Source organism: Capricornis sumatraensis, chromosome 10 (assembly GCF_032405125.1).
Source record: "Capricornis sumatraensis isolate serow.1 chromosome 10, serow.2, whole genome shotgun sequence".
Taxonomy (NCBI): domain Eukaryota; kingdom Metazoa; phylum Chordata; class Mammalia; order Artiodactyla; family Bovidae; genus Capricornis; species Capricornis sumatraensis.
Genome location: NC_091078.1, coordinates 89,440,267 through 89,461,602, shown reverse-complemented (window position 1 = coordinate 89,461,602; position 21,336 = coordinate 89,440,267). Strand labels below are relative to the sequence as shown.

Genomic DNA, 21,336 nt, shown 5'->3' with positions numbered 1-21,336 from the left:
ATTTACTAAGTTCTGTTCTACTGGCAGTTTCTGTTTTAATTTGTTTTGAATTTTATGAAATGTGTACATTCGTAGGAGGTCCAGGGAATAGATGAAATTAAATTTAGAATTATATAATTTATCTAGGTGCATGTATATCCTAAACATATTTGTATATGAACATACATATAATCTAGCACTCATTTATAAACAGACACCACACTTTGATTAAAAAAAAATAAAAAACTATTCATGCCAGCTAGTTTTACAAATTTCCTATGTGAAAACTATATTATAAAAGTAATTTTAAGTCTGTACTTACTGAAATAGTCTATATAGCCATGAATCCCTACATCAGAAAGAAATCATACAGCTTCAGTTTCCGTAAGAAGGACCATATTATGCCAAAAAAAAAAAAAAATGTATGTTAAGACTGAACACATAAACGTCAAGCTATAACTGACTGGGCCTGTGGCCATAATGCTGCCCCTCCGTTCTCTGTGTTGATGTACCATATGATGGTATACAGGTGTGGCTGAATGAATGTCTTCTCAGTTTCTTTCCTCACTTCCACATCCAGAAACCTGTATTTAAATGCAACACAGAATATATAGAAACAAATTGTAAACTAATATCTATAACTGCTTCTACCAGTGAGCCACTCCTCTCTGTCTACTGGACTGGGCTCAGTGTAGAAATCATAAACCATCATCCATTTGAAAACACTTTTAGTTTTTATTCCAGTGATCACATGAACCAATAAATGGTAACGCTTAGCCAGGGTTTTGTGGGAAGAAGGAATACATGTATCCCATTAATGATGAAACTGCAATTGAAGGCTCTCTTTCAGCTGAATTACCTCAGTACTGCACTCACTCTACACATAAACAGACACTAAGCTGGTCTTGGGACTTCTGTACAGGAACAGCTAATTTCTAGGATCATGTACTTGGATCAATACTTTATTCATTGTAGTCACTAAGGCATTTTATATATGTATTTCTCTATAAAAAGTATTACTATTAAGAATTATCTTGAATTGTCAGAGGTAGCATTTATTATTTTGGGCATATAAAAATATGAATTCATACATTTAATGTAAGATCAATATAGCATTAGAACTGATAATCTTAGTTAATTGAAATTTTTACTTTGGGTATAATTTTTATAAAACTGCCTTTCAGAATGCTAGCCATCTATTGAGAGGCTATGTTCAGAGTGACTCTCTAAAGAACCTAGACTGCATTGAGATTTTAGTCACCAGGTAAAGTGAGAAATACAAGTCAAATTTTAAGAAAGACATCTGCAGATCTGTACCTTTTCATCCAGAATAGTTTGATTACCAGGTTCCTGTGAAAATTCCTTGTTCATAAAGGTCGTATTCTTTGTAAAGAACATATGACTTTAGACGATTGGGTAATGGAAGAAATGACATGAAGACGGGGCAGCGCAGGCGTAAACGTCCCATACACTTCCGGATCTTGAGGCGGCACAAATGTTTAAGAGAGCGAGGGTTTGCTAAAATGCAAAACAGGCACATTATCCAAAAGGAATAAGAATTGATTGATTTTTCAGTGATCTTAGCCAATGTATTTTATACTTAAGCCACCAAGATTTTCCTTTGTTGTGACCAAATTGGGAAGTAGCTTTTCACTTCTCATTGCAAATCTTGTACCTATGGTTTCAGACCACGTCATGTTAGAGTCCAAAGACTGGCATCAATTGTAGGTCTGGCCTGTAAGACGTAAAGCTCCTACATCTACATGTATTAACCCCTGTCCTGCCCCTCGGGGTCAGGCTAAAAACTAAAGATTCCATGGGGAAATTAGATAAAAGAAATTCTTCTTAGTTTGACTTAGGTGCTACTGTGAAACAATTTTGTTTAAAGGGTCATTTACTATCCTTTAGAGTCTTAGATCTTAGCATTTTCTCGTCCTGGTTTTTAGTGCCATTTCATAGTTTTTTTTTTTTTAATATTTATTTATTTATTTGCTTGCATTGAGTCTTTTTTGCAACTATCAGGATCTTCATTTTGTTGTAGCACAGTAGTTGCGGCATATCGGCATGTAGGATCTTTGTTCCCTGACCAGGGATTGAACCCATGTCCCCTGCAATGACAAGCTGATTCTTAACCACTGGACCATCAGGGAAGCCCCATTTCATAGTTTTTAATTCCTATGTCTATGGTGTTCCATAGGATCAAGAGAAAATTATTATCTACCTATATAATAATTATGTAACAGATTTCATCTATTGGGAAATGGTTAATAAGTACACATTAAGTACATACAATAACATTTTTTAGGTAGGAATAGTCTTTTTCTTGGTTTCTTCAGGTCAAGCTTTTAACTGAAGAGAACAATGTTCTGCAAAACAAGAGTTCAATTAGTATTTTTTGGTAAGAATGTTCAAGAAAGATACTTACTCAAGATAAAATGGATTTCTGACCAGAGCCCCTGTTTTTGGAGCACAGCTTTCAACTTTGAACAGATCCTAACTTGGTCAACATAATCCAGCATCACTCGAACAACCTTCCCAGACAGATGCTGCAGCCACGACAAAGTTATTACTTCACAGAACTGAGGAAGAAGATCAGAACCAGGAAAGTAACTCAGAGTCAGGAACCAAAGGTTTCAGGTTCTTCATTTACAAACGAAGGTGTTGAACAAGAAAATATCTGTTGACTCTTAACATTGGGAAAAATGCATACATCCATGCTAAGTCATTTCAGTTGTGTCCAACCCTTTGCAACCCTATGCACTATAGCCCTCCAGGCTCCTCTGTTCCTGGGATTCTCCAGGCAAGAATACTGGATTGGGTTGCCATTTCCTCTTCCAGGGATCATTGGGAAAAATATTTACTACTAACTCTCCTGAACTTTGTAAGATACAATGAGGATTTAAAAGAGACTGTTGGATAATATTTATTATCCCTTTTGTTTGCCCACACTGCTGTCTGAATAAAGATTACCTTTCCAGCTTCACTTGCATCTAGACGTGGCCACCTGACTATGTCCTAGCCAATGGGATGTCAGTGGAAGTGTGAGCAACTCCCAGAATGCTGTTACAGAAGAGCAAAGTGTGCACTCCTTCCTGCCAGCCATCCGGCTCACTGCAGTGTGGGTGTGGGTTTCTCCTGTGAATCATGGAACTGTCCAGTTAAAACGCTGTTTACATTTGCCTTTATTTTATGAAAGGGGAATAAGCCATCTTATTAGAGCCACCTTCATTTGGGGTTTTCTGTCATTCATAACATAGTCCCACCCTGATACTTGAAGCATAAGATAGTTTCTACCTTTAAGTGATTTACATGTCCTTAGACAAGATAAAAGATGCCCATGTAAGAAGGCAAATAATACTATATGAAAAGTCAGGAAGCCATACAAGATGACATATTACCTAAATTAACCAAGTCATTCATTAATTATAACCTAAACGTAACATACAATATTAAAATATATGCTTTTTATTTTTCAGAATTGATCCAAAGATTTTTTCATTATATTTTCAGATTTTAACAATATGAATTCAAGTATTTATAGTACATCTACTCTGAGCATAGATCTGTAAGCTGATGAAGGTGGTGAACAAAAGCTTACATTCATGTATTTGTAAGGAAGACAGATAATCAGTGAAATATTAAAAGAATTAGAAACTGGTAAAAGTTTATAAAACTTTATAAACTGGTAAAAATTTATAAAAGCATTAAAGAGAATGATTAGGAAGCAGAACTACCTTAAATAAGATCAGTAGGGAAGGGCCTCTCTAAAGAGGTAGCACTTGAGATGAGACCTGAAGGGTGGCAGCTATTTGAAAAATCAGGGGAAAGGCTCAAGTTGGGGAAAACAGAAGTGACCAGTTAGGCAGGGGGAAAGCAGGAGACTGGTGTGATGAAAGCAAAGAGAAAAATGCCTCAAGAAGAGGAAAGTCAGCAACATTTACTGGGATTCTTTTTTCACCAGAAAGTGACAGAAAAGAAAATCATCAATCAAATGGTTTAGAGTCAAAAACCTAGAGTACAGGGAACCCAGAAACATTCTAGCTAGATAACTCATTTTTTCAAAGAAGCATAACTGCGATCATATAAGGCTGCAATCATTCTTCACAACCTTGTGCAGATGTTGCTTCATTTGTGAAATTCCCTGAGTAGAGTTAAATCACTTTTCCCTCCAAACTGTTTCTGTACTTTTTTCATCTTTCTGTCATCAGGTTTATCATATATTTATCATATTAAAATCTTTCCAACCAGAGCTTCAGGAAAGAATGGAATTTATCTGTTGCTGTAGTTCAGGGCCACCAATAATAACGACACAGGGTGACAGCTGCTATGGTGTGTACTTACCATAGTATCTTTGATAACTGTAGACGTCCAGCCTTCAAAAGCATAGAAAGGATGAGCTTTGTCTCCATGAGGACAATCAAAGCATCGCTCTGTGTCATACCCATAATTCAGCAGCATCCTGAGCATGACTTCATCTTTCAGAGTGTATTGCAGGGCCGATGGGAAATGTAAAGGGTTGACTCTGCAGAAGTAATTAACGTTCGCCCCGTGCCGTAGCAGCAGACTTACCAGCTCATAGTTGCCCATCCTGAGGGCTATCTGGAGGCAGTTAACTGGGTCTTGATTAGGCAGAGCTCCAGCACTCAGAAGCAGCCTAACTGAAGAGAGGTCACCATTTGATACAGCGAAATACAGAGCTGACTTCCTGTGGTCATCGTAGTGTTTGCGGATTCTCTGATCGAGCATGAAATTCACATCAAATCCCGCCTGGATGAGAAGTTCCAGACATTTGGGGTGTGCTCCTGCTGCTGCACAGTGAACTGGACTGATGCCACTCCGCTTAATGGCAGCAAAATCAGTAACGGGAACCAAAATCTTCAGAGCTCTGAGAAAGAATTTCAAAGTGCATTAAATTTTTTTTTTGTTAAGATGCAGCATTGACCTGTTTGTAACTGCTTTATACTGGCACTGGGTGGTATTAGTATCAGGTAATATTTAGACACCTCAACCAAAAAAAAAAAAAAACAAGGCATAGTTCTTGCATGCAAAATCTCTAATACCAGGTAAAGTTACAGGTCTACATAAAAAATTCAAAATTATTCCAGTCAGTGAGACCCAAGGCTCCCTGCATTGCCAAGTGACCTGATAATAAGATAGTTTTATGTCTCTTCAGTGGCTATAGAGGATATCTGAATTTACCAATTCCTAGCTGGTCCAGAGTTTCTTAATTTAAAAGGGGGTGTTGAAGTTGGAGGATCAGAGATGAAGAATATCAAGTTCCCAGAAACCACCCCCCAATCCCATAGCTGTTACTATTTCTATTTGTGATAGTGTGGTTGAACTTACAACAAGTGACCTCTGTCAGCTGCTACATGAATGGGCAGGTGACCTGAATTCTTAGGGACGTTGGCATCAGCTCCATACTCTAGCAAGAGAGTCACCGAGTCTGGATTTCCTCCGCTAGCAGCTTCAAGTAAGATGGAAGAAGAGTCAGAGGCCTGACCAAGAGCATTAGCTCCTAGGAGGAGAAAGAGTGATGTTATGCGAAGAGTCTTTTCACTGTACTGCTTAAGTATTCTTAAGTATAAATACACATGCTGGCTTTCAGAGTAATTTTATAAGTTACATGTTTTCTAACTTAAGAATCCCATGAGAAATAATTTTATAGGTTTTATTTTCAGACCTGCATACAGAAGCTTGCTTACCTCATAACACACATATAAGATGGCACTAACCGTCCTGTTGAACTATGTCACCATGAATCTAATTGGATCTTATGGTGGAAAAGGGTATTTGTTCTGTTTCAACTTGTTGCTAGGAGACTGTGCATACTAAGAGACACTAGCTGTTCTTAGTTGAAGTTGGAGACTGCTGATAGTTAAAAGGGTATATAGTACAGTACCCTGTAAGTTAAGCGCTCTGTGAATGGTGTGGGGAATAAGAGTATAGACACAGGCTGGCTTCTTGAAGATCTTCAGGGCTGGGGCTGTGAGTGGGGCTGGGGTTGTAAGTGGGACTAGGAAGTGAAGGAAGGAGAAAGGAATTTTGGGTCAGTTTTGGAAGGCCTCTGAGTAAAATAGGCTTTCAACAAAGAGTAGCATTTGAATGGACAAAAGAAAAGGAGGACACTCTGGTCCCCTTCACAGCTCCTGTAAAAAAAGCTATGGTGACTTTAACTTAGTGTGGACTCCATAATCATTAGAATATAAAGTGGCTGCTCCAGAACCCCATTTCTGGAATGCTTGAAGAAGTGTCTAATAAGCCTCCATGTAATGAGTACTCGCTATGTACTAGTTCCTTTGTGTATATAGTAATTTCCAAACTTCACAACAACTCTAGGAAGTAGATGCTAATGTCTTCATTTTAAAGATGAAGACACTGAGCTTCATTGAGATTAAATGACTTCACCAGAGATGCACAACTAGTCAGCAAGGTAGTCAGGATTCATGCCAGGTGGACCAGACCCAGGGCCTATATCTATGATGATGCTATGCTACCAGTCTAGCAATGCAGGGTGGTAGACTAATATGATTTGGAATGAGACCATTGTGGGGTCAAAGCCCGGCTCTGTTATTTAGTAGCCATGTGCAAATGACTGTAAAGGGGCTTACCTAAGGGAGATGCTCCCTCACTGAGGTCAACCCATACTGGTTTTTTTTTTTTTTTTAAAGGTTAAGGATTTAAAATCTGTTGCTTGTTTCTTTGTATTTTAATCAATGATCTACACAAAAGGTTGCTCTTTTTGTGCAGATGAAGGATCCAGTGTTTACTTTGTTTTTCCAGCTAATGACCTGAGCCATCTCTGACAGCACTCATAACATTTTACTTGACATGTTTTATGGCCATTGATTGAGAACTAGCCTCTCCTTATATGATAGGAAGGATTTAGGTAAGTCTAAAAAGCAGAAAGTTGTTCTGTGCAGTCTAGAAAATGGGAAACCAGGACCATCTGTTGTTAGAGAAAGAAAGAAGGCTTCTGGACACAAATGGGGAGGAGAATAAAGAAGATAATTCTAATATTGGGACTTTATGAAATCTTGGGAAAGATTTGCTTCTTTGAACAAGAGCTTTAGATAATACACTGCTTCATCTCACAGTGTCATCAATGGGGGGGGTCTCCTCAAAGACGGTAAATGCCAAAGTTCTCTGAGTCAGGGTTTGTGTGAGTTAAACCAGGATCTAAGATGTCCATAGCTACAGCGCTGGTGGCAGGAGAGGATGTGTTGAAGGGAAGTCCTGCAACTGGTACCATCGCCGAACTTCACTTCTCTCAAGGGTAAAATGAGAATTATGTCTACCTCACAGGGTTTGCAGAAGATTGTCTGAGGCAAAATAAGCAGCTTAATACCTGGTGCTGAGAAAGTAGTCAACATATGTAAGTTGCCTTCTTTCCCCTTCTCTCAGAGTTTTGTTTATTACTAGAGAGGAGAACTGGGACTCACAAAGAAGAAATCAGGAAGAATTTCCTAATTATTCATCTGGTAACAGATTGGACTGCCTCATCACTTAGCTCAAGCAGAGAAAACATATAGAGGATTTTGTGAAGTCTTTCATTCTATTAATCTAAAAAAGAACAGTCACACAAAAAAATTAAACAGAAAGCAACCATCCTCTTAACATGGTCAGGGAACATTAAGTAAAAGAGTAATCTGCAGCCTAGTAATTTCAGGGAATCTACTTCAGAGCAAGTAAGAAGTATTCAATCCCTATTTTAGGTTTTTTTCAGTAGCTAATATATTAACATGTACTTTCATGAAATAGTAAATTAAGCTTAAATGAAATGTTAACATATTACTTTGAAGCTCTCGGTGAAGAGAACACTTTGGTCATGTTACCCTTTAGTAAAAGTGTGCTGACTATAGAAAAATCTTGCCTTTCCGCAGTAAGAGTTCCATGATTTCAGTGTGTCCGCTCTGGGCAGCAAGAGCAAGAGGAGTGAACCCGTAGGAGCTCTGTGGGTCAGGGTGTGCCCCGGAAGCCAGCAGGAGTGCCACTATGTCCTGTCTGCCCAGCTTGGCTGCTTCGTGGAGTGCTGTCCTCTTGTTGGCACACAACAGGTTGACATTGGCTCCATGGCTGATCAGCAAGGAGGCCATATCGTAGGAGTCCTGTAGAACAGCTGGGAAATTGGAAATGAGGGAGGTGTCATGTTCAACAGGAAATTCAGGCCAGAGTATCTGATCAGCTAGTTTCCCTCAGGCTTCTTAAGGAGTTCTTCCTACCTGCCCCCCCATGTGCCAACAATTTGTGCTTAGGAAAAAAATGAGGCACATATTAAGTAATATTAATACTGTTTTAATCAATATGGGCTACTCGCTTTTAAGTCACGACCAATTATTCATTGTCTATTGGCTACTTATGGAGAAGGCAATGGCACCCCACTCCAGTACTCTTGCCTGGAAAATCCTGTGGATGGAGGAGCCTGGTAGGCTGCAGTCCATGGGGTCGCAAAGAGTCAGACACGACTGAGCGACTTCACTTTCACTTTTCACTTTCATGCATTGGAGAAGGAAATGGCAACCTACTCCAGGGTTCTTGCCTGGAGAATCCCAGGGACGGGGGAGCCTGGTGGGCTGCCGTCTTTGGGGTCGCACAGGATTGGACACGACTGAAGCGACTTAGCAGCAGTAGCAGCATTGGCTACTTATGGGCTGAGAAACAAGGTTTTCATGTATCATCTTTATGTTCTCAAGAAAATAGGAATTTAAGTATCCAGTACAGCTCCCGGAATGTTTGTAGTTGCTTTACATAAAGAAAAACAAAAAAAGCTATAATTAGGAAATCGTTTTTAACCTCACACTTTGTAAACCAAATTCTCTAACTGGTATTTCTGCATTTATGCTGTTAATTCACATTTGGATGATAATCTTTAGTCCTTTAAGATTCTAGAACTTAATTTATCCATCTCCCTATCCATTCACTAATTGTTGGCCCCAACTGTGTCTGAGGAATCTTGCTAGGTGTCAGACACTGAATCAGAATAAATTCTGCTCACCACCGTTTGTAATGTGCCATATAAAGAGCTGCTGCTGCTGCTAAGTCACTTCAGTCATGTCTGACTTTGTGCGACCCCAGAGACGGCAGCCCACCAGGCTCCCCCGTCCCTGGGATTCTTCAGGCAAGAGCACTGGAGTGGGTTGCCATTTCCTTCTCCAATGCATGAAAGTGAAAAGTGAAAGTGAAGTCGCTCAGTCGTGTCCGACTCCTAGCGACCCCATGGACTGCAGCCCACCAGGCTCCTCCATCCATGGGATTTGCCAGGCAAGAGTACTGGAGTGGGGTGCCATTGCCTTCTTCGATATAAAGAGCTATAATTGCTCTAAGACTAGAAATATGGAGTACCCAAGGGTATTGGGTCTTTTCAAAATCATGGAGTTGGCACTTTATGCCCTTTCATTCTAGAAACACGTGTCCTTTGTTTTAGGAAATAGCTTTCTTGACTTGTTTCACTGATGGCATTCTGCCACCACCTTGTGTGTTCTCTTTCTACTGTTTCTGTTATTCACATGTTGCCCTTCTCCAGCGGTCATCCTAGTTCTCTTAGTTATTTTTCTTTCCTATTTTTCATGTCTTTTCTTCTTTTCAGTTATGTAAGATAAAGCTTACATAACTTTATCTTGTAGCATTTTAAAATTTTTCTACCATATTTTTAATTTTCAAGAATGTTTTGTTATTTTTTTAGTAGTGTCCTGATATTTTATAAATTTTCATTGATTTTTCTGAGAAAATTAATGATAACTTTCCCTTACATTTTATTTTCCCTAGATAATCTGTTTCTTCCAAGTTGTTTATCTTTGTTTGTTGGAGACTTTTCTCAGATAGCCCTTGGATATCTGCTCATGATTAAGAATTGGAAACTAAAAATCTGATTGGAAATTCTAAACACTGACTTAACTGAAGGTTGATATGCCTGGGCCATTTGTTGGGCAACTTCCAATTTCACTATTTTTAGTTCTTTCTCCTTGAGCTGATCAGAGAAGCCTTCTCTTGGAGGGTGAAGTTTTAGCTGCCAGCTTTCTAGAACTTGGTGGAGGAGAGCTGGGAGATCTCAGCTTGCGTTTGTTTCCTCCAGTATCTCAAACCCAGTATTCCTGCCCTTGCCTAATAATCTCCAGTCCTGAGAACCTTTGCTCACACTATTCAGAGAACAAACCTCCACAATTTTGCTGCAGTAGGGGAGGAATCTGACCCAGCAGGCTAGACTGGGAGAAGTAATCTAGACACCTGAGTACTGGTTTCTTAATAGTTTTCAATCAATTTTTCTATTTTAGCTGCTGTTCTTCATCCCTGTGTTCCAGGAGGTAACTATAGCCAACAGTTTCCAGGCCTTTTGATACAACTGCACTGGTTTTTGGCTTTCCCCACTCCAATTTAAGATTTGGCTTTCTTGTGACTTATTATTCATTGATCTGCTCTTCTGATTTTTAAAAATCATGTTACTCTTGTCTCCTCTTCCAGTCTTCCCATTCTTCTGTATCTTAACCCTTTAAAACATTTAATGAACTGTACTTCTCCTGAAGACTCAGGAGGCAGCAAAATTAGTCATTCATATTTAATCTGCCGACTTTACCCAAACACTGGCTGCTTCTTCCTACTCTGCTCCTCTTCTATATTTCTTATACCAAGATTAACTTGTTCAGCTGCGGTATCAGGCAAACAACCAGCTCATAATTGGGCAGACACTTTGCCTCACTTCGCAAGCCAGTCTATACAAAGCTTCTTGAGAGTCAGATACGACATGTGGTCAGTTGGGACTAGTGACAGTGCTGCAACTATGCACCAAAAAGCTGTGCCTGTGAAGCCCCTGGGTCTAGAGGAGACACAGGCCACAGTCCATTCTCCAGAGCCAAGGTGTTAATTTACCTGTAAGAAGAGGTGAATTGCCTTCGACATTCTTGGCATTTGGATTGCAGCCATTGAGAAGGAGAAAACTGACGTTTTCTAAGAGGCAATTGCTGACAGCCAAAAACAGTGGCGTTTCACCATTGTGGGTGGTTTGCTCCCACACACTGAGTTTTGAGGCTGAAATAAATCCATTAGACCACACAGATTAAAATATGAAAATAAATTTTAAACTTATTTCTCAGAAGCATCAAAGAAGAGTTGTAAACGGAGTTTACCTTTCAGGGTGATTTCCAAAATGTTCTTATTTAATTGTACTGCAGCCTTATGAAGAGGAAGCCAGCCTATCTCATCTGCTTCATCAAAAGCTGAATGGTACTTGGTCAACTGTGACAATACATCTTCCTTACCTATTAGTATGTCAAATGAGGACATATTCACATTTGGCACACATACAAGGCAGCCCATACTGCTTCTGAATTCCATCATCAATGTTAGTGCAAGAATGAAATTCTGGCACCACCTTTTATGAAAGACAAATGTAAATTGCATAGGGCAAATAAGGGCTTCCCTGGTGGCTCAGACAATAAAGAATTCGCCTGCAATGCAGGAAATCTGGGTTTGATCCCTGGGTACAGAAGATCCCCTGAAGAAGGAAATGTCAACCCAACCCAGTATTCTTGCCTGGAAAATTCCACGGACAGAGGAGCCTGGCAGTCTATAGTCCGTGGGGTCACAAAAGGTCGGACTAACACACATGCAGGGAAATAAGTGGTAAGGTCTTTCATCTAGCATTCCATATCACCTGGGTCTGTGAATACCTGTCATCTTATTACATACAGAAAACAGTTCTGTTCACTGAGGAGCCCAGGAGCTCTTTGCTAAGTTGTGCTGAAGTAGTTTCTCTCAGGAAAGCCCATATCAGACTCCTGACAACCAGCTGTGGACTCCACAGTGTTCAGCATTTGGGAGATCCTGTTTCTAGGCTTCCTGAACTCAGAGGGAAAATGCTGCTAGTTGTCACCATCACATCTTACCACAAGTTGAAGGGGATAGAATAAGAAGAGTACTTAACTGTCTCTATTGTTTCAACTATCTTCTTATAGTAAGCACTCAAAAAGCTGCAGGGGAAAAAAATATATGTGAAATTCCAAAACTGAGGAAAAAAGTTAAGGACATAAAGCAAAAGGAAAGGATAAAAGCAATAGTAGTTAACCAGGAGTAAACTTATAATGAGGCCATAACTGAGGCATAATAGCAATACTTCAAAACGTAGCATAACCCTTTATGTGCTCCAAAGAAGCTCCTCTCTCATATGTGTCCCTCATCAGTTTCCTTAGGGCAAGAATTGTGAGAACCCAGATCACAGTTGGCCCTCAATCGATACTTGCTGAACTGAATCAAAGCTGTCTAGGACGGAAATGTCATATTATCACATTAAAATTTAAATGGCCACTCTATAGTGTCACTGAGTTTAGCAAAAATTATTTTTTTTTAAAAAGTAAATAATCATGGTGTAAGATTTTTTAAAAATATTCATGGTCAGAATCTGTGCTCAAAAAACATTATTAGCAGTTTTTTTAAGTAATATTTTTATTAAAATATTTAAAGTTTTAAAGAACAATTTATGGATCTTACATTATTTTTTTAGTAAGTAACAATTATCACCTTTCCATTTTTCTTTTGATTATTCAATGAACCTAGCTGGAAGAAAATAAATTCCCTTAGACAATCTGTCCTGCTTACAATCTGGTCAGTCAAATTCTCTTAAACATTTAAAACTGTACTTAGTGATTTAGCATTGTATTAGTTTTCCATAACAGCTGTGTGAAATTACCACACACTGAGTGGCTTAAAATAAGACCAATTTATTATGTTCTGCAGTTCAGAAGTACAGAATGGGTCTTACTGGACCCAGGTCAATGTGTTGGTAGTGTTGTGTTCCTTCTGAAGGCTCTACGGAAGAATCCACTTCTTTGCCTTTTCCAGCTTCTAGAGGCCACCCGCATTTCTTAGTTCACTGACCCCTTCTTCCATCATCAAAGCTAACAATGTTGGGCCATATTCTTCTACCCAGCCATCTCTCAGGATCTCTTTCTTCTGCCTCTCTCTTCCACTTTTAAAGACCCTTGTGATTACATTGGGCCTGTCTGGATAACCTAGGATAATCTCCCTATCCTAAAGTCAACTGATCAGCAATCTTAATTCCATCTGCAACCTTAATTCTCCATTGCCATGTAAGGTTACACAGTCATAAATTCTGGGGATTAGGACTGGACATCTTTCTGTTGGGGGGGAGCACTTTATTCTTCCTGTCTCAAGTATATGCTTGTTTCCTAATTCCTTCAAATACCTGATCAAATCAGTAAACCTTGCTAAGTATCATACAATTCTTTCAAATCTAATCTTATAACTGTAGTCAACCTTAATTTCTTTGAAACATTTCAATACTCAATTAAAATCTCTTTTACCTTTCAATGTAAAATCATGACTTCAAAGTTAATCACAAGGTTAATACAACAGGTAATCCAATGAAATCCAATTTCTTTATAAAACTTTTAACTATTTAAAGATTATTTTAAAGATTGTTTCTAAATTTAACACAAAAGTGTAGGAATAGTGTGATCAAGAACAAAGACTCTGAAGCCAGGCTGTCTGGCTCTTTACTTACTAGCTCTGTGACTTTGGGTTAGAGGCTTAATTTCTCTATGCCTCAGTTTCTTCACCTCTAAGTGGGGATAATAATAGTGCCTACCACATAGACAGGTAATGAGAACTGAAATTTAAATGAGTTAATATTTATGAAATGCTCAAAAGTGTGGCACACAATCATTCCAAGTGAGTGTTACTTTAAAAAATAAAAAAACCCAACTCTAGGTTTGATAAACTTCAACATCTCTACATTTAATTTTAAAATCTCTTGGAGTTAAAACACATTTATCCCATTTTACCTCCAGCAGGCAAATAGAGGTTATCATCCCAAGCAAATAGTTTATGATAACTACTCAGGGGCTTGAAACTGCTGACCAGCCAGACAGCATTTGACTAGGTGTGCGTGGCTGCAGACAGCCAACCGCAATATCCAGGGCAATTCTCTAGCTGTCACCACCACATCTTACCTCAAGTTGAAAGGGATAGAATAAAAGGAGGGGTCCATGGGTTCCCTTCTTAGTGCTGTCATATCAGAACTCTGAATCTGCACCCTGCCGAAGGGGTAGTCTCTTCTGGGTTTAAGTTTATACAATTATTCCTTCCGATTTGAATAAAGACTTTGCCCTATCGCACCCACCCCACTAAGACTGACAATAACTTGTTGTGTCTCGCTGGATTTATACATTTCTTTGATGCATTAGGGTTTTCTAGCCCTTCAAATTCTCATCTGTTTCTCCGTTTTGATTTCCAGTCTGCCTCGCCTCACTCATATTTGTAACTAACCTCCTCCAACTATTTTCTTTACTGCCTAATTAAATTCTGAATTATTTTCTAATTTCTCCTGTCTGGTCAGACATCGTCTCATAGATACTATTTAAACGATAGCTCCTTGGGTTCTGACTCTCTCTTCTGTTTTTGTCATAACACTAGCATCATGCTTATGACAAGTCTCAACTGTTGAATACCTATAATGCATTGCCAAAGAGATACCATTACCTCTCATCCTCAGGTGACTGCTGTGCAGTTCCTGGCTTGTGAATATCCTGTAAACTCTGTTGAATGATGAGCTGGGTGTCAAAGTCATCATCGATGTCTTCATCACTGGTGTAATTATCCATGTGGAATGCAGACAGATTTACTTTAAAGTCAAAATGAATTAAAAATATTTTTCCAGTTGTGGAAACAGATTATCAACTGATAAAAATTATAAATGAAATTCAGAAAATTAGAATAAATCATAAGATTGATAAATGAAAAAATGCAAAATTTAGAACACAAAATATTCATTTACAAATTTTTCAAAAACTCCACAGATTCAACATAAATTAGAAATCTTCCATGAGTAACCATCTACTTAAAAGCTTACTCAGGTAACACAAGTTTTCACCTAAAACTTAAGTCAGTACCATTGTAACGATGAAAATGTTCATATTGTTCTATTTTAAACTTAGCTTATGAGTTTTTCTCAGTGATTATAGCATTCACTCAAAAGAATATCTTTCCTACATGCAGTGAGTATTATGCTAAAAATATTTTAGTAAATATTAAAAATAAACATGTTATAGGAATAAATGTGCTCTCATAATATAACATGTAACTGGAATAGTGGGGGAAAGCCCCAGTATATTTTATTAGGCAATATCTCAATGGCTTTAAAAGAACACTTCAGGTTTAACATAGAATAGGTTTGATCACATACCAAAGACGTTTTACCTTTTGTTATATCCTCTAGGACAGCACTGAAGTTTTCACCGTTAAGGATTAGCACATCAGAATTTTCATTTATATTTAGGATCTCCACTCCCCAGTAGTGACTATTCCATTAATAGCCTTACTATAAATACTTGATCATAAGACAGTCTGGCACATTCCCCTTGTTTTTTACATGTGGTTTAGCTCTGTTTGGAAACATGGTCTCTTTACTTCACTGCTGTATCCATGAAGTTTAAAAGATGAAACATTTCATTCCTGGAATAAAATGCTTTAGCAGGAGGTTGACCGTGTGAGGTGAACTCTTCCTCTGAGGACTCATGCACATAGCCATGGCAAACCAGAATCAATTTTTCATGGAAGAGAAGCCAAACATTTTGCTCTGACTGAATTATCAAAAATGACTGTCCCTATGGTCCTGATTCACTGGGAAGCTGCACCTACATTTTCTTTGAATTACAGAGCTGCAGCCTGAAATATCCAGGGAATCTTAAAGAAGGAATTAACTCCACACAAGATAATAAAACTATAATTTTGTTTTGTTGAAATGTTTAAAAATGGATAATGTACACTAGTATTATGATTGCATACTAAATAATAAGAATAATAACTATTAAAAATAACACAGAGCCCACCTGGCATTTCCAATTAAATGTGAAGCAAATGCCAAGAAGCATGATACCACCTCCAGTGTGCAGGATCTCCCTCCAGTCATCTTACCGCCTTTGCTTGTCAGCCTCAGTGCTTAAGTTTCCTTTCCTTGTCACAGGGGTACTGTGAGAAATATGGATCTGACGTTTTAAGAATAAGACAGAAGGGGTTTAGTTCTGAAATTGTTTCAGTGTTTTCCTTATTTACAATTTATGTATTTTAAATGTTTGTGTATAATCACAATAGTTGAATAGAAAGTAAATTATTACTGAAGCTGATGAAATGACTTAACACTTGTGAAAAAGATAATTTTTGATATTAGTTAAAATTTTATCCAGCTAGTCTTCCCAAATCTGTTTTTCACATATATATCAAACTAAAAAAAGGAACTAAATAAAAGTTTCAAAGATTTTCCATATGACTCCAATACACATTTCATGTTTTTTTTCCACAGTTGTCTGTGATCTCAAGAATCCATCTGGAAGGCTGTACTCCAATTGAGAGTGGCATATCACGGAGGAGAACAATGTAAGACCATTCACAAAGGTCACCTAAAAGAATTACTTGTATATATTTTCAAGTAAGCAAAGGCAATATCTTTTGTAACGTGTTTCAGATGTTTTATTAAGTTGTCCAATTTAGTCATCTAATTGACAAAGCAAAGCAACCCCACGTTTGATCCAGTGTTGAGTAGGTTGGTCTGTTTTCAACAACATTGCAATGACAAAGTTAGTAGAATGTCCTGTGGTGGAAAGAGTTCCTTTACGTTCACTTGTCTTGTAAAGAGGACAGACATAGGCATTCGACTTCACGATCTTAGACTTTATAGCTTGAAAAAAAAAGGAAATACAGTCATTTGATAAAGGGAAAACAGTCACTGGTACTAAAAGAACAACTATTTGTCCTGTAATAAAATGACCAGTACTAAATCTCAGACCACAATTATGATATTTGAATATTTTAAAGTTGTTCTTTTGGCTTTCCTTTTTTCATAGTTGGCATATAACAATGGTTGTGAAACAAGGTGAGTGATTTCAATATGGTACGTGATTTTAAAGACCTGATCACTTAGCAAGTATGAAAACACTCAAGAGGACTTAGGAGATACTGGATGCTTGGGGCTGGTGCACTGAGACGACCCAGAGGGATGGTACGGGGAGGGAGGAGGGAGGGGCGTTCAGGATGGGGAACACGTGTATACCTGTGGCGGATTCTTGTTGATGTATGGCAAAACCAATACAATATTGTAAAGTTATTAACCTCCAATTAAAATAAATACATTTATATTTAAAAAAACGGAGAAACAAAACACAGCATGGGTAATGGGGGAGACGCAAAAAGAGAAACACAGTTGCTTAGAGTTCTAATATAAGAAATCCATAAATTAGAAGAAATTGAAGCTACTATTAGTTTTCACCAGGTTATTACTCAGAAATATACACTAACTCACAAAAAGAATCTCTACACAATTCTTGCAAAGCCAGATATGAGATATCAGGAATCTTTCTAAACTGAGGCCACATCATAGTTATAAATGAACTGCTTTAGAAATAAAAACAGTAGGTTGAGTGGTAATTGGGTGATTTGTAAATGTTTTCATTTACAGTTATTTGAGAATTTTAAAAAATAGAGAGGAAGGACAAAAGAATGAGCCTTGAGGCTCATTGTTCACATTTAGTGGGAAAATGATGATGTCAAAAAGGAGGAAGCAAGTAGGTTTTACAAGGGGGCAAAGCTGGTCTACACCCCTAGAGGCTTGGGTCACCTGGCTGGTTCCTAGGCCTAGGAGTTTCTTATAGCCAGAAAACTCTAGTCAATAACTGGAGACTATATGTCAAACCTGTCTGTGTCTCTAAAATGTGTACAAAGGCACTTCAGAATCAAAATATTGATGGGAAGTTCTAGATTTGGAGAAGTGAAGGGGAGGGGCAAAGAAAATGTTATATCCCATGTGATAAGAGCAAAAAGAGGCAAAATAATAGTCATAAAATAATAAAAATGCAACACAAAAAGGGGGAGCAATATATTTCCAATATAAAGATTAAATCAGTATTTACTATAATTGAACAAATCTAATAGGTCTGAGCAGAGACTTATTTGGAAAGCAGTTGAAAATATCTATCATTATGCTCCATACAACTCTACAAAGTTTTGTTAGAAATATATTTACTTGGTTTTATCCATATGATGGGCATCAGGTCAAACAGAAGTTTGGGGTACTGTTCAGCAAGCAATCCACTGTGAAGAGAAATTGATAGATGTTTATTAGAAGTAAAACGAAATCTGCATCTTAGAAATTGTGACTTTTAATACAAGAGAGGACCAGAGATATGCAGGGAAAAAATGTCAAAACAAAACCAAGTAAAAGGCAATGAAGAATTGAGAAAAACAGAAGAAAATTATGGAAAGGTAATGTGTTAAATAGTGGACAAATATCAATTACTGCCACTTTAAAAGTAATGTCCATGAGGCAGGCACTATGCTGTTATATTTGACCGTCACAATACTCTTGGCCCCATTCCAATTCCTATTTCACAGATGAAGAGTGGAGACTCAGAGAGGCTGAGTACTTTTCTCACAGTAACAGAGTTCTTAAGTGCCAGTGTCAGGATTCGAACATAGAGCTATCTAGAAAATGTAGTTTATCTTTCCTATGTTACATTGCATATTTGTTTGCTTATAAGATGGAAGGAAGAAAGAAATGAAAAGATGAATACATATATAAGAAAAAGTAAGTTAAGAGAAACATCATAAGAATGAAGAAAATGAAAGAGAGAAATAATCACATGAGCTATGTGCAGCTAACTCTCCTTATATCCCTGTCTTAGGACCATCTCTGTAGAACCACCTTCATGCTCCTTTTTAAAAAAAAATTATTTATTTTAATTGGAGGCTAATTACTTTACAATATTGTAGTGGGTTTTGCCATACATTGACATGAATCGGCCATGGGTTTACATGTGTTCCCCATCCTGAACCCACTTCCCATCTCCCTCCCCATCCCATCCCTCAGGGTCATCGCAGTGCACCAGCCCTGACACCCTGTCTCATGCATCGAACCTGCACTGGCAATCTGTTTCACATATGATAATATACATGTTCCAGTGCTATTCTCTCAGATCATCCCACACTCACCCTCTCCCACAGAGTCCGAAAGACTGTTCTATACATCTGTGTCTCTTTTGCTGTCTCGCATACAGGGTTATCGTTACCATCTTTCTAAATTCCATATATATGCGTTAGTATACTGTGTTGGTGTTTTTCTTTCTGGCTTACTTCACTCTGTATAATAGGCTCCAGTTTCATCCACCTCATTAGAACTGATTCAAATGTATTCTTTTTTATGGCTGAGTAATACTCCATTGTGTATATGTACCACAGCTTTCTTATCCATTCATCTGTTGATGGACATCTAGGTTGCTTCCATGTCCTGGCTATTATAAACAATGCTGCGATGAACATTGAGGTACACATGTCTCTTTCAGTTCTGGTTTCCTTGGTGTGTATGCCCAGCAGTCGGATTTCTGGGTCATATGGCAGTTCTATTTCCAGTTTTTTAAGGAATCTCCACACTGTTCTCCATAGTGGCTGTACTAGTTTGCATTCCCACCAACAGTGTAAGAGGGTTCCCTTTTCTCCACACCCTCTCCAGCATTTATTGTTTGTAGATTTTTGGATCGAAGCCATTCTGACTGGAGTGAGACAGTACCTCACTGTGATTTTGATTTGCATTTCTCTGATAATGAGTGATGTTGACTTCATGCTCCTTCTTAAGCAATTTTCCCTTCCTTGACTTTTAACCCTTCCTTGATAGGAAAGTCTAACCCTGACTCTGGAAATAGAAGATTATGCTAAGTAATGGATTGTTAAAGAGCAGAGCTCCAAGGGAAATAATCTTCCCCTTTCTCTCTTATCTATCTGTCTGTTTACATAGACACATACACACACACACAAATCTAAGCATTGATTAGTTTCCTATGCTGGAAATTCAGTATTTATTTATTTTGGCTGTGCTACATGTCTTGTGGGATCTTAGTTCCCCAACCAGGGATTGAACCTGGGCCACTGCAGTGAAAGCACCAAGTTCTAACCACTGGACAGCCAGGGTATTCCCTCAGTATTTATTCTAAATATTTATTTATTATATCATCAAAATATAAGAAAAAGTTTTCCATTCACCAGTAGAAATGGGACCTTTACTATAACTGTAAATTATTTAAAAGTGAGGTGCTCCTACACATTACAAAGCAGAAGGTAACTCATAAAACAGAAGAAGGAAAATAAATTCAACTAACTTTTCTACTGGTAAGACCATTGAAATATTAACTCAAAATTGTTCAGAACCTAAAATTACTCACTCACTAATTGCTTCAGCCTGAATAATGATTTATGGCAAGAATTCTAATATTATCTATTACTTGTCATATTCTCTAGAAGAAGCCTTTTGGCTGTGGAGGATGGCAAGGGTGAAGGGCAGCAGACAGCTTATCTCACCTATGATTCAGCTACAGCTAAAGAGTCTTTGCAGTTGAAACTACTGACCTTGTTCTGTCCCAGCGGGCTCCATCAAGATATAATCCATGGATATAAACACCATCTTCTGGTGCTTCCTTAGAGGTATCAAAAGGAATAACCTGAAGGCAGAAACAAATGCTAGTAGAGATTTCCTCCCTAGGTAAATGTCTCATTAAGAAAGTATTACCTAAATTTTCAGAACACATTCAGAGAAACTTGTCCATATAATAGCTTCTTAAACTATACTTTTTTCTCAGTGAAATATAATTTTAAAATAATACAGTTCTTTTTAAAGTATTTTATCTGGTTTTACTGTACATCATATTGATTTCCACTAAAATAGAAAAGCAGTATTGGATTATTTGAATTGAATAGAGATGTATAAAAATTCTCTTATGGAGACAGCAAGGCAAATACTATATACTTTCTTCATGAATACAAAGAATGGAAAGAAGAAGAATTATTTGCAATGGGCAATAAAAATATGAATTCCTAATGTCCTCCTTGCTTAAATACATGCCTTTGATGTAATGATATGCTCTGGAGTTTAAGGAGTTTACTGTACCTCAAATTCATATCCCAGTAAGTCAATAGGAATGGTATATTTTCTGGCATAATTCTGCATTGCTCCAGTTAAAAAGGCTTGGGTGAAAAAGAAGCCCGAGAGCCAAAACACACAAGGTTTTCCTGAATTATACCAGTCCTATAAAGGAAAAACAAACATTATGTTCCTTTTACTTACTCAAGAATTACCTGACATACAGTTACTGATTCTGGTTTCTGTGTATGCTGCCCACACTTTCCATCACAGGACTCTCTTTCCTGACACCACACATACAACCTTTATTGGCCCTCCTACCTTTTATCCCTTCCCGTTACTCTTCTTGGGAAATTCAAACTAATTTTAACATTAACCTGAATAAAACAAACTTTATTTGTTGTGAAAGATTAAAATCTTTTGTAAAAAGACAAATGTAAATTATTTGA

The 21,336-nt window shown here is 37.9% G+C and overlaps 2 protein-coding genes across 2 annotated transcripts in view; both read right to left on the bottom strand.

Moving 5' to 3' along the window:
- Positions 1-1,318: 1,318 nt before the first annotated feature.
- On the bottom strand, positions 1,319-14,591 carry ASB14 (ankyrin repeat and SOCS box containing 14). The gene is made up of 9 exons (XM_068983154.1): positions 14,470-14,591; positions 11,898-11,942; positions 11,100-11,233; positions 10,843-11,001; positions 7,853-8,098; positions 5,326-5,497; positions 4,321-4,864; positions 2,405-2,558; positions 1,319-1,497 (listed from the first exon to the last, which is right to left on the bottom strand). The coding sequence occupies exons 1-9, from the start codon at positions 14,589-14,591 to the stop codon at positions 1,319-1,321; spliced, it is 1,755 nt and encodes a 584-aa protein (XP_068839255.1).
- A 1,881-nt stretch (positions 14,592-16,472) lies between these two features.
- Positions 16,473-21,336, bottom strand: part of DNAH12 (dynein axonemal heavy chain 12) — a 166,675-nt gene continuing 161,811 nt past the window's right edge. Inside the window, exons 70-73 of the mRNA XM_068981725.1 lie at positions 20,915-21,052; positions 20,377-20,468; positions 18,005-18,072; positions 16,473-16,663 (exon numbers count right to left, since the gene is read on the bottom strand). Coding sequence (XP_068837826.1) covers positions 16,473-16,663; positions 18,005-18,072; positions 20,377-20,468; positions 20,915-21,052 — 489 coding nt within the window. The remainder of the gene's footprint in view (positions 16,664-18,004; positions 18,073-20,376; positions 20,469-20,914; positions 21,053-21,336) is intronic.